The sequence below is a fragment of the Tasmannia lanceolata genome, unplaced genomic scaffold, assembly GCF_043159265.1.
Source record: "Tasmannia lanceolata isolate RefF3 unplaced genomic scaffold, GAP_Taslan_0.1 ptg000006l, whole genome shotgun sequence".
Classification (NCBI taxonomy): Eukaryota; Viridiplantae; Streptophyta; class Magnoliopsida; order Canellales; family Winteraceae; genus Tasmannia; species Tasmannia lanceolata.
In genome coordinates, this window is record NW_027518683.1 from 47291954 (window position 1) to 47307500 (window position 15547).

The 15547-nt window shown below is 37.8% G+C and overlaps 1 protein-coding gene across 4 annotated transcripts in view; it reads left to right on the forward strand.

Moving 5' to 3' along the window:
• The first annotated feature begins 792 nt into the window (after positions 1 to 792).
• IVD (isovaleryl-CoA-dehydrogenase) overlaps positions 793 to 15547 on the forward strand; it is a 61664-nt gene continuing 46909 nt past the window's right edge. Inside the window, exons 1-8 of one of the 4 annotated variants that reach the window (XM_077383374.1) lie at positions 793 to 1054; positions 4304 to 4387; positions 4496 to 4553; positions 9657 to 9781; positions 9874 to 9918; positions 15077 to 15133; positions 15279 to 15327; positions 15462 to 15547. The exon at positions 15462 to 15547 is cut by the window's right edge and continues 24 nt beyond it. In XM_077383374.1, coding sequence (XP_077239489.1) covers positions 953 to 1054; positions 4304 to 4387; positions 4496 to 4553; positions 9657 to 9781; positions 9874 to 9918; positions 15077 to 15133; positions 15279 to 15327; positions 15462 to 15547 — 606 coding nt within the window. In that variant the 5' untranslated portion in view covers positions 793 to 952. Of the gene's footprint in view, positions 1055 to 4303; positions 4388 to 4495; positions 4575 to 9656; positions 9782 to 9873; positions 9919 to 15076; positions 15134 to 15278; positions 15328 to 15461 lie in introns of those variants that run through there. The other 3 variants (XM_077383375.1, XM_077383377.1, XM_077383376.1) reach the window with 3 other exon arrangements.

The window sequence follows — 15547 nt, forward strand, 5'->3', positions numbered from 1 at the left end:
ATTCCGATAAACCTATTTGGCACAATTCTCCACGACTCCCCATTCCAACATAAATCGCAAACCCAAAATTGCATTCATCTTCTCCCTCTGATCCAGGTGGATCGTGGCATTGGTGGGCCTAAGCCAAGTGGCGGGTTTTGGAATGTGGGGGCACAAATGCATGGGACAAGTGGGGGATGACATGGCAGAGAGATAATTTCATAGTTATGGACTGTTTTGGAAAATGTACTGGAGTTTGTTGGATTGATAAATCTTTATCAAATAATCTTATCAAGAAGTAGTTAATGCTCCACGTGAGAGTTGCCACGAATGGTCAAAAAATTACATCATCCAAATATAGAGAGTTGTGTTCAATGGAATTTAAGAATGGGCAATGATAAATTCGCCCCCTTCTATTACGATATTCACCCCCATAATTAAAAAAATGGACTGTACACACCACAGGATGATCCAAACCGTCCATTTGATGTGCCACAACGTAAATACTAAATAGGTTGGGCCCCAAAAATCATTTCCATAGGATAATCCTAGCCCTCCAATCTATAGAGGTTTGATTATATGGAGTTCTCTATAGATCGGAAGGCGAAGATCATCCTATGGAAATGATATTTGGGGCACAACCTATTTACATTGTGGCCCATCAAATGGACGGTTTGGATCATCCTATGGTGTGGGCTGTACAGTCCATTTTGAAAATTAGGGGTGAATATGGTAATAGAAGGGGGCGAATTTATCATTGCCCTTTAAGAATTTGTGTTTTTTTTTTCCTTCTTTGATTGCCTATCAGAATCTCAAAGTACATCATCCAAGTATAGTTTTTGGATCACAATCTCTACAAACCCTCAATCGCATTCATCCTCTCCCTCTCTTCAAACCCTAAATCGCAAATCCTAGATCGCAGTCATCTTCTCCGACTAGCCCTAAAGTGAGAGCAAATCAACAGTGCAGAGAGATGCAGAGATTATTTGCAATGAGGTCTATGTCCGCCCTCTTACGAAAGCCGAGTCACTACCATTTCTCAACATCTTTCCTCTTTGATGACACCCAAAAACAGGTAATTCTTATCTCCTTTTGTTTTCTTGTTACTCGTCTGATCTGGACCGAGAGGGAGGTAATGAAATAGATAAGTGATGGACTACCAGATAAACACCATAAAGTGCCATATGTAGTTTAAGACAATGGTAAACAAATATATAGTGGCTCCTTTCTATTTTTTTCCACTTTTAGGATTGCTGTTTGTTGTTGTTTTTGAGAATTGTAAGGGCCTCTAACAGCCCATTAGAAAAGTGAATCAAAGAAAAAAGGGCGGTTTCGAGTGCAATGTTGGAATCAAATATGGGTATGAAGAATTTAACTTGACAAACTCTCAAATATAGGGTTCTGGATTCGGAAGTATATTTTAGAGGATGGTTCACCTCTATCGCGACTAAATGTGTAGCTGGAAATTAGTCCATTCACAAAAAAAGTGAATGGATGAATTTAAAAAACCTGATTTTAAGTTATACTTGTTGGGAAAATTGCCTTGTTTCCTAAACTAATTAGGCAACCTAGTTGTGGTGGAAACAAAAGGGAAAAGTTTTTCTAGGTTTTCTAAAACAGCCTAGGTTTATAAAAAGGAGAGAAAGCATGTTTCTCTTGGGGTGGGAGGCTCTTTGTGTGGTGGCTGCAAAGAGGAGACAATAGAGAGAGAGAGAGAAAATGAGAGAGGAATAGAGAAAGGGAGAGAGAAGAGTGCTTCTTCTTGGGTTTTTCTCTTGGGCATTTCCTCGGGTTTCTCTTGTGTACGGTATTGGTTGAGAGGAGAAGGAAAGGGTTGCTGGTAGGGGTTTTGTGTTAATCTGTTGTAATCCTTGTATTTTGATTTCTCATAGTGAAGATAGCGTTCTCACACATGGATGTAGGCATCTTGGTCGAACTACGTAAAATCTCAGTTCGTGCTCATCTTGTGGCTTGCGCTTATCCTTTTACTTTTCCGTTTACTTGTGAATGATCAGATCGGTTTTGCCTGACGAATTTTCTCAACAAGTGGTATTAGATCTTAGGTTGGAGTGATCGTCGTTGGGCTATAGTTGGAGCGATCATGGGTGTCGTGGTTGGATCGCGGTTCGAGTGCTCATTGGTGGTAGAAAGATTGTCCGAGATGACGGTACAATCTGTTTCTACGCAATTTAACACAGACAAGTTTAACGGAAATGTTAGTTTCGCCCTATGACAGATGACGGTGAAGGACATCCCTGTTCAACAGGGCCTAGCTAAAGCGTTGAAGAGAAGGATGAGAACGAGAGAAGATGACGGATACCGAGTGTATTGGAATATATCATTTGGTTAGGGACACAATGACAAGTCTTCCCGAGTTGGAAATGGAGTGGCACATGCACACGAAGTGTCTCTTTCGCAGTTGGTGCAGAGATGAGTATCTAAGTTGCAGATAGGGGTGCAACTCGGGTCGGATTGGGTCGGGTTGAGGCCAACCCTAACCCAGCCCGAGCCAGCATGCCCTCAACCCTAACTCGACCCAACCCAAACCTTGGGTTGAGGATGCTCAACCTTAACCCAACCCACCTCCAAATCGGGTCGGTTTGGGTTCGGTTTGAGTCGGGTTGGGTTCGAGTTCATCTAGGTCCAACAGAAAAATACAAGGAGAAAAACATAATCCTAAGAAAATCATCAAAAAAATTAGAGGACGGAGGTCGGGTTCGAGTTGCCAAGGCCTCAACCCTATCCCAACCCGAAATTAAATCGGGTTCGCTTTTCCCAACCCGAGCACAAATTGGGTTAAACCCGTCGGATTTGGGTTGAGCCCGGCCCAAGTTGCACCCCTAGTTGCAGATGATGGTGAGGAGGTGACGATACTTGAAATGGAGAGGATGGAACGAGATCCCTCTCCAGGGTTGACTGGCTGAGTCAACGGGTTGGCAGGTACACATGTGCATTGGCCTTGTTGATCGAATCAGGTGGAGTCAAAACCAGGATGATTCGATGGTGTGTAGCTGGTACTTCAGAAGGCCAATTGTGGTTTGTGGCGATAACAGACCAGTGACGACATCAACGGAAAATCTTCATGTGGCTGGGAAACAAGCCGTGATAGAGATTGTTGGGAAAGTTGCCTTCTTGCCTAAACTAATTAGGCAACCTAGTTGTGGTGGGAAACAAAAGAAGGAAGTTTTTATAAGTTTTCTAAAAAAGCCAGGCTTATAAAAAGGAGAGAACTTGTTTCTCTTGGGGTGGGAGGCTCTTTGTGGGGTGCATGCCAAGAGAATACAAGAGAGAGGAATAGAGATGGGGAGGGAGAAGAGTGCTTCTTCTTGGGATTTTCTCTTGGATTTTTCCTCGTTATTTTTTGGGTTTCTCTTGTGTACGGTCTTGGTTGAGGGGACAAGGAAAGGGTTGCAGGTTTACGGGTTTTGTATTAATCCGTTGTAATCCTTGTATTTTGATATCTCATAGTGAAGATTGTGTTCTCGCCCGTGGATGTAGGCATCTTGACCGAACCACGTAAAATCTCGGTGTTCATTATCCTTCTACTTTTTCGTTTCTTCGTGCACGATCGGATCGGTTTTGCCTGACTGATTTTCTCAATAATACTAATCTCAGCCATTCATGGAAAGGTGATTGGGCTGATTTGGAGCAACACACTTATATGCAATGGGAGTGAAACCCACTCTACATTTTATTTTAACCGCTTATGTCCATAGAGGGAACGCTAACTATTAGGATGGTATAACCCAAACCATATGATAAATGTAAACTTATGTCAGTGTAATTGAGAAAAAAACTGAAAAATAAACCCCGGAAGTAAGCATCCAACATGGGTACTTTGTCTATATAATGAATTCGTGAGGAATAGCTGGTAATCTTTCGATATAAGATATTTATGGAGCCACCTTCATGACAATGATCTGCTTCTATCATTACATAACATATTTTTTCAACTGAATGGAAGAGGAATGCTGATTCTTGATGTTCAAGACAGACACAATTGTCTAGCAAAGCTCTAAGTGTCAGACTTTCAAGTTTTAGCTTTGGGAGTTTCTTGTGACCTGAAAGGTGGCATGTAGAATGACAAAATTTTGTGTTTTATGTTCTGTTTAAGTCTGTTTAAGACATCTTGCTAGGATCTCAAATTTGCTTTACTTGTTGTTCTTGATGATGCCTTCTTCCTTTGGTTTGAGAAATTATTCAACATTTAGTTTTGCTTCAAGAATTTTTAGTGTGCATATCTTCATTCAATGCGGATTCTGTTTTCTATCACAATTTAGTAAAAGAATTCTGTTTAAATGTTGGATTTTATGATTGTTTTCAGTTTAAAGAAAGTGTCTCACAGTTTGCACAAGAAAGTATTGCTCCTCATGCCGCAATGGTTGACATTACAAACCATTTTCCTAAGGTTGTATTCTGGTAGATCCGGCTTATATAGTTCAATCTTTTTTTTGAATGGTATATATAGTTCTATCTAAATATTGAATTGTGACATTCGTTTAATAACATTTTGCAGGATGTGAACTTATGGAAGCTGATGGGTGATTTCAACCTGCATGGTATTACTGCACCAGGTAAAGCCAGCCATTAAATAGGTATTGACATTTAACCATTATATCTTTCTGTGTATTCTTGTATGTGGTTATTCATTCTTCATAGTTCTTTTATGGGTAGTTGGCATGGGTTCCAATTGTCAAAGTGTTCCCAAGTGTTTAGTATGGCAACCTAATAAAAACCTGGCATGGGGACACATTTGACAAATGTTAATTAAAGGATTTTAGGAAAATGGAGAAAACGATTAAAAAAGGGAAATGTGAAAATAAAATAAAACTTAAAAAATGATATGAACCTTATTTAATGAATATCGAATATGCTTGTATTAATAAATTAAACTATTTCCATTTAAAGCAATATAATGTTTTGATATAACAACTCTTGACTTTTTTTTTCTTCTCTTTAGATCGATTTCCAATTCCAAGTAGCAATTTTGTAAAGAGAGAAATAGAGGGCCCAACATGAAACAAAAGAAAAAAAAACGAAAGGGAGTGACAAGGAGAGAGGAACATCATTTCTATTGCGACTAAAAAACAATAGAGGGGGAGGATGGTGTGTTTCCCTTATAATAGTTGTAATTACTCTTAAACATATGTATTTATAATTGAGTTACACACTGTACTAAAGGTGTCCCACACTTAGATATTTTTATTTCCATGTGTCCAGAAATGGAAATTTTAAGTTGACATGCCAAGTGGCATGAGGTGTCATTTGCATCTTTCTATGTAGAGGTGCCCTGCTGTGATATGACTTCATCAAACACAAAAACCAAGGTCTCTGGATACACTAGTTATTCACTTTTATTTCATATTTTAAATTATATTATCACAATGATATGGGAGTATTCTATGAAAGTAGGTGGAGTGGCGTATTCAATTTAGAATTTTCATCTATTTGTTTTTTTTTTCTTTTTTCTATTTTTTGAATGGCATTCACATGTTTCTTTTCTAGTAATGGTTTGCAAGCAATTCCATATATTGCATTTGTTATAGTTGATACTTTTTGTGGGTATTATTATAATTTGGGAGTACTTTTGTAATTTCCATGTGATGTTGGATTTCTTGTACATGTGAATTTTGTGACTAATCTTTAGCATGGTTTTGTTCACTCACTTCATACTTATGCAACCTTTGCATATAAATCTGCAGTGGAATTCATGTTTTTCCTACTACCCATCCCAATTGTCTAGATAATTTCTGTTGTAGATTCGGATCAAATTCTTCATCTTCTTTGAGAAGAATAAGACATCGAACTAATGAAGATTGAATTTTCGATTCATAGCTAAGCCTTAATAGCCGTATATTTCTATTGGTCCAAATTGATGTTACACGGTATGTCGAATGCTTCCATGTCTGCCAAAACTCCAAACCAGAGGTGACAAATGCATGCTTTTATACTCCTTTTCCTGTCCCTACTGTACCTTGGGTGGACGTCGGCATGGGCATCATATTGGGCCTTTTGCTAATTCAAAGGGTGGATTCCATTATGATTGTGGTGGATAGGTTTTCCATGATGGCACATGTCAATTGTGGCTAATCTTTATTTCAAAAAGGCTGTTCGACTTCACGGAGTACCAAAATCAGTCACTTCAGATACGGATTCTAAGTTCGTTAATCACTTCTAGTGGACCTTATGGAAGTTGGACACATTGCTATTTTTATGCATGTTTGTTTGAGATTGTAACAACCGATTCTAAGCCCTAAACCGATTATTGGACTTAAAATTACATTAATTTTAAGTCCAATAATCAGTTTAGGGCCTCACCATCGGTTATCATAATCTCAAACGAACAGGTCCTTAGCAGTTCCTACCCCCCTCAGATTATCGAAAAGACAGATGTGTTGAACCACAGCTTGGGTAACCTTTTGTGATGCCTAGTAGGAAACAAACTGAATCATTGGAATAGGGTATTGCCTCAAGCAGAGTTCACTTAAAATGATCCCTAAAACCACATTATCCATCATCGGCCCTTTGAGGTGGCGTATGGTTTAAAACTTGAAATCCTTATAGCTCACTTGATCTTGATCCCATTCCAAATCTAAAGTAGATCAATGGAAAGGCTGTATATGGCTGACCAAATCAAAGTTATTCATGAGCAATTGTGCCTTCAGATTGAGGAGAGTAATGCAAAGTACATGTACATTGTTGATGTGCATCGTAGTAAGGTGAGTTTTGAAGTTGGAAACTTGTGGTATTTTCTATCATAGGAAAGACTTCCAATAGACATGTATGGAAAGTGGATTCCTCGGTAGATTGGCCCTTATGAAGTTATGTAGAAAATTAATGACAACGCCTATCGACTAAACATGCGTAGTAAACATGCCTAGTCACCTAAACACTTCTTATGTATTCAATGTTCCGCAACTCACTTTCTACAAAGGTGACACTTTTGAAGACGACGGTTCAAATACGAGGTCGAGTTTCTTTCAGGACGGGGAGACTGATGCAACAGCCACTTCCGACAACTATATGGAGTGGTTCGATCACCCAAAGAGAAGTTTGAGTCATGTTTAAAATAAAGGGCTGAGGTTAGATTGTATTAAGGGTAGAGATCAAGCAGGGTTTTTGTTTCTTAGTATAAAAGGCTTTTGCAAAGGAGCCTTTGGAAATTGTTTTCATTGAATAAAATATCCGTACGAAGAGATTTTAGGGGTCACTTCTCCCTCTTGTTGTGAGTCTTGTGACATAGGGTTTTGGTTCACTCTGTTTTCTTTTTGTGTGACTTGGTGTTAGTTTCTTCCTCTCTCTTCGCTACGTATTGTGACATCATTTTTTGTCTTTTGTTTTGCATGTTACAAACCTTCGTAATCAGCCTTTTGACCATTAGTAGTCATACTAAATCATTTTAACTGTTGTCCCACTTCCTGTCACGAATCACGATCATAGTCCTAAGTCCGGTCCTAGTGTCCCATACTGAAATGATGACAGCTAAAGGCCTACGAGAAGGAAAAAAGGAATAAAGTCATTCAATCAGAAATACAACTTTCTACTCTTAACATCTATTAATCATGATTCTTTTGGCACATTACAATTTATGATCTGTGTTCTTCTTTCCCTTTGTCTGCTGCTCTACTAATCTTCATCGATGTACCTTACTCTATTACCTATGATGGTATAGTAATCTTGATGTTCCTGTTACTTTAAGGAAAGGGACAATGACACCTACCAAACATCATCCCTTTACTCACAGTTTTATTTCTCTGTCATGTAAATTGTATCTTTTCAATGTTTCTCCTCTCATAATTCCCAAAAACGTGATTAAATACTTAAGAGCATCTCGAGTGGAAGAAAGCAACGGATGAAAAATAATTGTGCTTCTCAAGAATGACTAATTGGATCTGGTTCAACTTTCACAAGAGAAAAGAACAATTTGTTGTAGATGGATAATCTGGTTCAACTTTCATAAGGAAAAAGAACAATTTGTTGTAGATGGATTTTTGCCCTGAAGTTCAAGACTATCTTGCACTGAAGGGGTATGTTGCTCCGCCATTCTGTATCACTGTCCCTTATTTCATTGCTTATGTTAGTGTATTAAATAAGTAACGAACATCCCTTTACTCACAGTTCTATTTCTCTGTCATGTAGATTGTATCTTTTCAATGTTTCACCTCATACGACTCCCTAAATGTGATTAAATCCTTAAAGAGTATCGCATGTCGGAGAAAGCAACAATGGAAAAATAAGTGCATTTAAAATTGAATTATTAGTTCTGGTTCACCTTTCAGAAGAGAAAAGAACAATGTGTTGTAGCGGGTTTTTTACCTTGAAGTTCAAGTCAGATTGGTAGGATTGAGAGGTTAAGTTTTTTATGTCCCAAAGGCGTATGCCACTCCACTAATATCTATTGATGTACCTTATCTATTACTTACGAATTATGATGGTGTACAAATCATGATGCTCCTAAAGGAAAGGGACGGGTACATACCAAACATCCCATTACTCCCAATTCTATTTCTGTCATGCAAATTGTATATTTTCAATGTTTCTCATTGGATTCGTAAAAACGTGATTAATTCTTTAAGTATTTCAAGCTAAGAAAGCAATTGAGAAAGAATAACTCACTTCTCAAGAATGATTTATTGGATTAGGTTCTCCTTCCAAAAGGAAAACGAACAATTTGTTGTACATGGACTATTACCTTGAAGTTCAAGTCAGATGGTAGTATTGAAAGGTTAAAATAATCTTGTACCAAGGGGGTATTCTCAGACATATGCCTACTTGCACACCTGTGCCCTAGCAGGCAAAATGAATTCCATTAGTGTTGTTAGATTGATTGAATAAATAAGCGATGGCGTCTCATTAATTGGATATTAAAAATGCCTATTTTCATGTTGATCTTTAGTTAGAAGTATACGTGGAACTCTTGGTTTTCAAGAAATGGAGGTATTATATTGTTTTTAAACTGAGGTTTTGAGTTCTCATTTGTCTTAACTCTTATGGTCTTGTTGTCGTTGTTGCATGATTTTCCATCCGGTATTGCCCATTATGGGTGTTTCTTTAGGAACTCTAGTACTGATCATGGTTTCAAATTTCAGTTTTGGAATGCATTTCGGTCCTCACTGAAACCGATGCTGAAATTTCGGTCCAAATCCGACGAAATCAAATTAACGGGTATTTTAACTCGTACAGAATTTCGACCGAAATTACCAAAATTTCAGTAATTTCAGCTGAAATTTCAGGATAATAATAAAGAATTATAAAAAAACTCTATTTTTTGGGTGAAATCCCTTAAATTTAGGACGAAATTTCAGGATAAATGAAATTTCGGCCGAAATAAACTACTGTTTCGGGTATTGCCGATTTGGTTTCGGTCTCGACCGCAACCCGAAATTTCGGATTTCAGTCGAAATTTAAAACCATGGTTCTGATATCGTAAAAGTTTGTACCAATGGTTGGATATAAATTCACAAATGATGTTAATTGGTTTCATGTTTCTCTCTTGCATGTTTATGCAATTTTGAGCTGAGCTTGTTTCAGCCATAAACAACTTTTGGCAGATCTCTTTTGCTCCTAATTCTTATGTGATATTCTTGACCTTGTAAATACCCTTTAAAGTTCATTGTGTGTAGTGACAATGAGTCACTCTACTTTTCTTCTAAATTTAACTTATGCTGCTCATGTAGAGGAGTATGGAGGACTTGGTCTTGGTTATTTGTACCACTGCATTGCCATGGAAGAAATTAGTCGTGCTTCTGGATCTGTTGGCCTTTCTTATGGTGCCCATTCAAACCTTTGCATTAATCAATTGGTAATTGAAAGGGCTAATCTCAAACCATATATTCATTTGCATAACCATTTAATATTTGATTTTGATAACTTGCATTATTATTGGTCTTGTAGGTGCGGCATGGGAATCCTGATCAAAAGCAGAAGTACTTACCTAAGGTTTCTTTTCTTCTTCTTGTTTCTTTTTTTTTTGAATGGCTACTTACCTAAGGTTTCTTTCCTCATGTTTCTGGTTTATCACCTTCAGCATAATATATGGTTGTATTGTTGGCTGATGGTACTATATATCAATGTCCGAAGAATACTAATATTCTTCAATTGATCATGTATCGTCTTAATTGTATCATTAGGTGTCAGATATCAATTTATTGTTCATTTTTATTCTCATGTATGTAAACTGTAGTCTGGTCATTTGCCTTTTGAGTGCCTTTATATTTTGCTTTTATTGAGGGATTTAACCTTGCTTTTTAATCAAATGAAATTTTTTAAAATTCCTTCAAAGCTTGCTTGCTTATATGATATAGAGCTACAATTTTTTCTGAAGCTTCTTCATTCTAGGTAGGCCCATGGGCAGTCTGTTGTTGATATTACTCAAAGTGTTATCATTAACGAGTAATTATTAGCCCAAGCAATCATATCATGTAGATAGATATGATTGCCGCTGAAGATTGGGGTAGTGCAATGAAGCACGGATACGGGTACGGGGTGCGGGTACGACACGATATGGGTACGTGGACATGTGATTTAAAAAAAAAAAGGATACGGGTACGTTGGGGGTACTCTGAATATAATATATTTTTATATTTTATTGTAAATTTATAAAAATTAAAAATTAAATATTTTGTTAAAGAATTCAAATAATTTAATTGGAGAACAATCAAATAACAATAACATCACCAAAATCTAATATTATTTCACCAAAATCTAATATTACTTCTAAGTTGTTAGGTTTTTAATTACAGGATATAGATATATTATAGATATTTTGATATATTCAACCCCCCTTTTTGTTAATTGGGATAGCCCCTCTATTGTAAATCTGTAATTTTCAATTTAATTTGAACCGGGTGCGCACCCGATACGTACACAAATCCGGGTGCGTACCCGGTACACACCCAAAGAGTACCCAAGAGCACCCGCACCCGATACGCACCCGACACGGGTACGTGGGCCTCCGGAGAGTACCCGTGCTTCTTAGGGGTAGTGGCTTTGGGCAGCATTGAACCTTGACAGTGTAATCAGATAGTAAGACTTTGAATGAGTTGTATTTGGTTGTGAAACACTAATTCCTGTTAGTTACATTTTTTATGAGGTTAAGAGTGTTATATTTATTGTATATTTTGGTAGTATTATGATATAGGGATAGGGATAATTAATACGGTACTATTATGAGGTTAGGAATTGGGATAGGTGTTGTTGATGATCAGTGGAAACTAGGCAGGGATGGAAATTCCCCCTTGGGCATGGTCCACATCTCAGTGAAGCTACATTTGCAGTTGTTTATCAAAATCAAGCGATTGCCTCCAATCCGGTGTTTCATGAACATACCAACGTATTGAAGTGGATCTTCGTCCAGAGGGGGATCCAATCCAATTAGCATCTGTAAGCCCTGTAATTTGTAAGTGCCCATTAGGTTTATTCATTAGATCACGCTGGTTCCCTTGAGATACCGTAAACAGTAGTATCTACTCATTTCCTCAACCAACTCTCCTTGCTCGATAGTAAGCTTAGTATTTGGATCCATTGGAGTTTCAATAGGCCTTGCCACCAATAGACCTGATTCCTTTGTCAAGTCTAAAACATACTTTCGTTGAGATAAGTTTCTCCTATGATTTGGCTGACACTCCGAATTTATTGCCGACTCACGTGTCCTGCCGTGTCGGACACGACACGCGTGTCGACATGTGTCGACATTCCTTTGGACACTTTTACTTGTATTGCTAGAAGTGTTAGACTTAATGTGGGTGTGTGGGCATATTTTTGTACCGTGTCAAGTGTGACATTCGGTTTTTTTATTGAATATTGTGTTTACCTCATTGAGACTACTCGTTTCCATGTCGAAATTGGACACATGAATCCATATCCACAAATCGTTATTACATGCACTTTCTATTTTAGCCGTGTCCCCGTTTCTAAAGTTTGGGGGTTTGCCGTGTCCGACACTCCGTGTCCGTGTCGACATGCGACACTCGTGTCCGTGTTCACAAATCGTAGAGTTTCTCCCATTGTTAGATCGGGCAACCTCAATACCAAGAAAATATCGAAGCTTTCTCATATCTTTGTTGTGAAATCTGAGCTGAAAGAGTGTCTTCAACTCTCCAATACATAACATCAATGGCCGTAAGCCCGTAACGACTATGTCATCTACAATACCACTAGAATAATCCTTCCAAATTCTGAATCACGAAAAAGGCAGAGTAACCAAACTGGTACCTCTTCATTCCAAGTTCTAGCACAACATCGCCAAATTTTCCAAACCAGGCACTGGGAGACCACTTAAGGCTATCTATTTCCATCTTCAGTGTACACACACTCCCTGACCCCCTCTGGGCAACAAACCAGGAAGTTGCTCCATATACACTTCCTCTTGTAGATCACCATGCAAGAGGGCATTCTTCACATCTAATTGTTTTAGACGGTAGTAAAGATCAGCAACAAGAGATTTAATAATATGCACAAATGCAATCTTAGCCACAAGAGAAAAGGTTTCAACATACTCAATAATGTAGGTCTGTGTGTACCCCTTTGCAAACAAGCGTGCCTCCAACCTTTCTATAGAACCATCCAAGTTGAGCGTAATAGTATTAAACCCAATGGCAAAACAACTGATTTCCCAGGCAGAAGAGGAACTAGTTCCCAATTACCAATTACTATAAAGAGCATCCATCTCATCTTCCATTGCTTTCCTCCACCCAACTTCAGAAATGGCCTCCTACACTGTCTGAGTAGACAACGAATAAAGAGTGGAAGTAAAATAACGAAGAGGAGAAGATATACGTGCATTGGATATGGACTTACGCAAGGGATGAGCAGTAGAGTAATTAGATGAAAGAAACTTGGGATTTTTCTTGAGATACACTTGGCTTTTCAGATAGCAATTGGAGCATCAAGATCATTGGAAACAATAGGACCATGGGTTGCAGATGGTAACAAATTTATTGAAACTCAATCTGCAATCGTTGAAGTGGATGGCGGTGTGGCAGTTAACTAGAGGAGTGGCGAGGACGACAAAAGTAAATAAATCTGTGTGATAGCAGACTTTGAAGCTTACACGATGGAAGGACTTGAAAATTTTGACATTACAGAAGAGTCAACAACTAGAAGGGGAAGAGGAAGAGGAATAGAGGAATGTCCATATCAAAAAAATGACTTTCATCCTAAAAGAAGGAAACTAATTAAAAAAAAAAAGATAACTTCAATACAAACAAAACAATGACACAATGTTGGAATGAACACTTATAAACTTTTCGATTATAAGAGTAACCCAAGAAAACACATTGGACAGCTTGAGATCTAACTTAACACAATTTCCGACTGAAACACTTATAAACTTTCTTATTTTAAGAATAACCCAAGAATACATATTTGACAGCTTGAGATCTACCTTGTCATAGCCAGAATCCAACTGATGATCAAGGCAAAAATACCCAAAAATATGAATAAGAGGGAACGAAGAAATGCCAAGAAATAAAATAAGGTGAGGATAGTGACCATTAGGAACAGATGATGCCATTCAGTTGATTAAAAGACAGGCAGTTAAAAAAGCACGACCCGAATAAACTTTGGGAACTTTCATTTGAAAGAGTAACCTCAAGACTATGACGGTTCTAAAAGCTCTGATACCATGTTTGAGTCTAGCGTTTGAGCAAAGAAGAGTGGTGAGGAGAGAATGAAGTTTCTCTCTATCATGGAAACTGTATATATTGTCTTTACAATGTATAAGGGATATGACCAAAATAAAAATATAACATATTCTAACAAATGTATTGCGAGGTCTCGCATGAATACGACTCTATCTAAACCAATTCAGTCTTAAGATTACTTTTTTATTTTTGGAATGGGATGAGGTCAATCATAAGATAACTATCCTAGTAAAGTTCCTTTAAAACAAACCTGCTGAATGTGAGCCTCTCAGAGATGTCGATTATGATGCCGCAGATGACCTCGTCCCATCTAGTTGTTGTGCCGGTACCAAATGCCCCATAAGATCGATTGGAATATAATTTTTCAGACTATATTTTTCCTTATTTCTAGCTGGACAACTCCATCTGCATTGATGCTCAATCGCATAAGTCAACAATCACCAGGCCATATTTGGTATGGGTTGATGTTTCTTCTATATTACTACATAAGCTGTATAGTATGAATCTTAGGAGGGTTTTCGGGATTGACTAGCTTGTCACGGAGAAATTTGCAATTAGTGCCAATTAGGCAATCACATAAAGGTGACAGCTCTAGGCTACGTGTGTGATCTCTAGGAAAAAGCATTGGGTTTATATCTAATGTAATTTAAGTATAGGACTTACCAAGAACTTCCCATTGGTCTCCAAGCACTAAAAAATGGACTTCTGAAAGAGCCATGTTTAGTGAGATGTAAAGAATTAAGAATCCTAGCTTAAGGGTCCACATTTCGTTTGAGGATAGTAAAGAAGCACTTCTGCAGTGTACTACACCATTTCTGATACTAGAAGTAAATCTTTCCCAACTTGTAAACTATCATAATCTTCTTAAAGTTATAGAAGGCAGGATTCCAATTTGCCTAATATTTTTGAATCAGGTTTCTCTCTCTCTCTCTCTATATATATATATATATATATATATGAGGAAAAGGATTGTACGCTCGACCGTACCTAAAGTTAGGTACGGTAGAGTGCCAAATCACATGGGTCCCCCATTTTTGGTGGGCATCTAAACCATTCATTTGCAAGGCCCCATCATAGATAGGGTGCATACCAAAAATCAGCACCATTGAATCATCCTAACCCCTCCAAAACTAGAGGCCAAAATGGGCAGATTTGTGGACAAACACTGTCTGTCCATTTTGGCCTCCACAAATGGATGGGTTAGGATGATCCTATGGAGCTGATTTTTGGTATGCACCCTATCTATGATGGGGCCTTGCAAATGAATGGTTTAGATGCCCACCAAAAATGTGGGACCCATGTGATTTGGCACTCTACCGTACCTAACTTTAGGTACGGTCGAGCGTACAATCATATACCTCTATATATATATATATATATATATATATATATATATATATATATATCTGCCACATTCTTATCTTTAGGTATTATCATAACTGTAGTATTTGTAGGCTGTTACCTTCTACCAACATCTCTTACAATTAGCTTTTGCTCAGTTTAAGGAAAAGGTAATCTTATCTGTACGTTTTTTCATTTATGTGAACATTTATGACACTGAATTTCTGCAAAAGAAACGGCTCTTTGTTAATCTTTACTTTGAGTACTTTTCCACATCTCAAACATACTAACGGTTTATTGTACTTCATTTCGAAGCTAATAAGTGGGGAGCATGTAGGGGCATTGGCAATGAGTGAACCTAATGGTAACTTCAGGTTTTGCTTTTTTATTCTGAATGTGTCAGAAGTTCAATTTATATTTCATCCATATTTACTTTGAAGGATATTTCCTCCATATTCTTATTTACCATTTTTATTTCATTTTTGGTTATTTTTCCAGCCGGTTCTGATGTTGTTAGCATGAAATGCAAAGCGGACCGTGTCGATGGTGGTTACGTTATAAATGGGAATAAGATGTGGTGTACC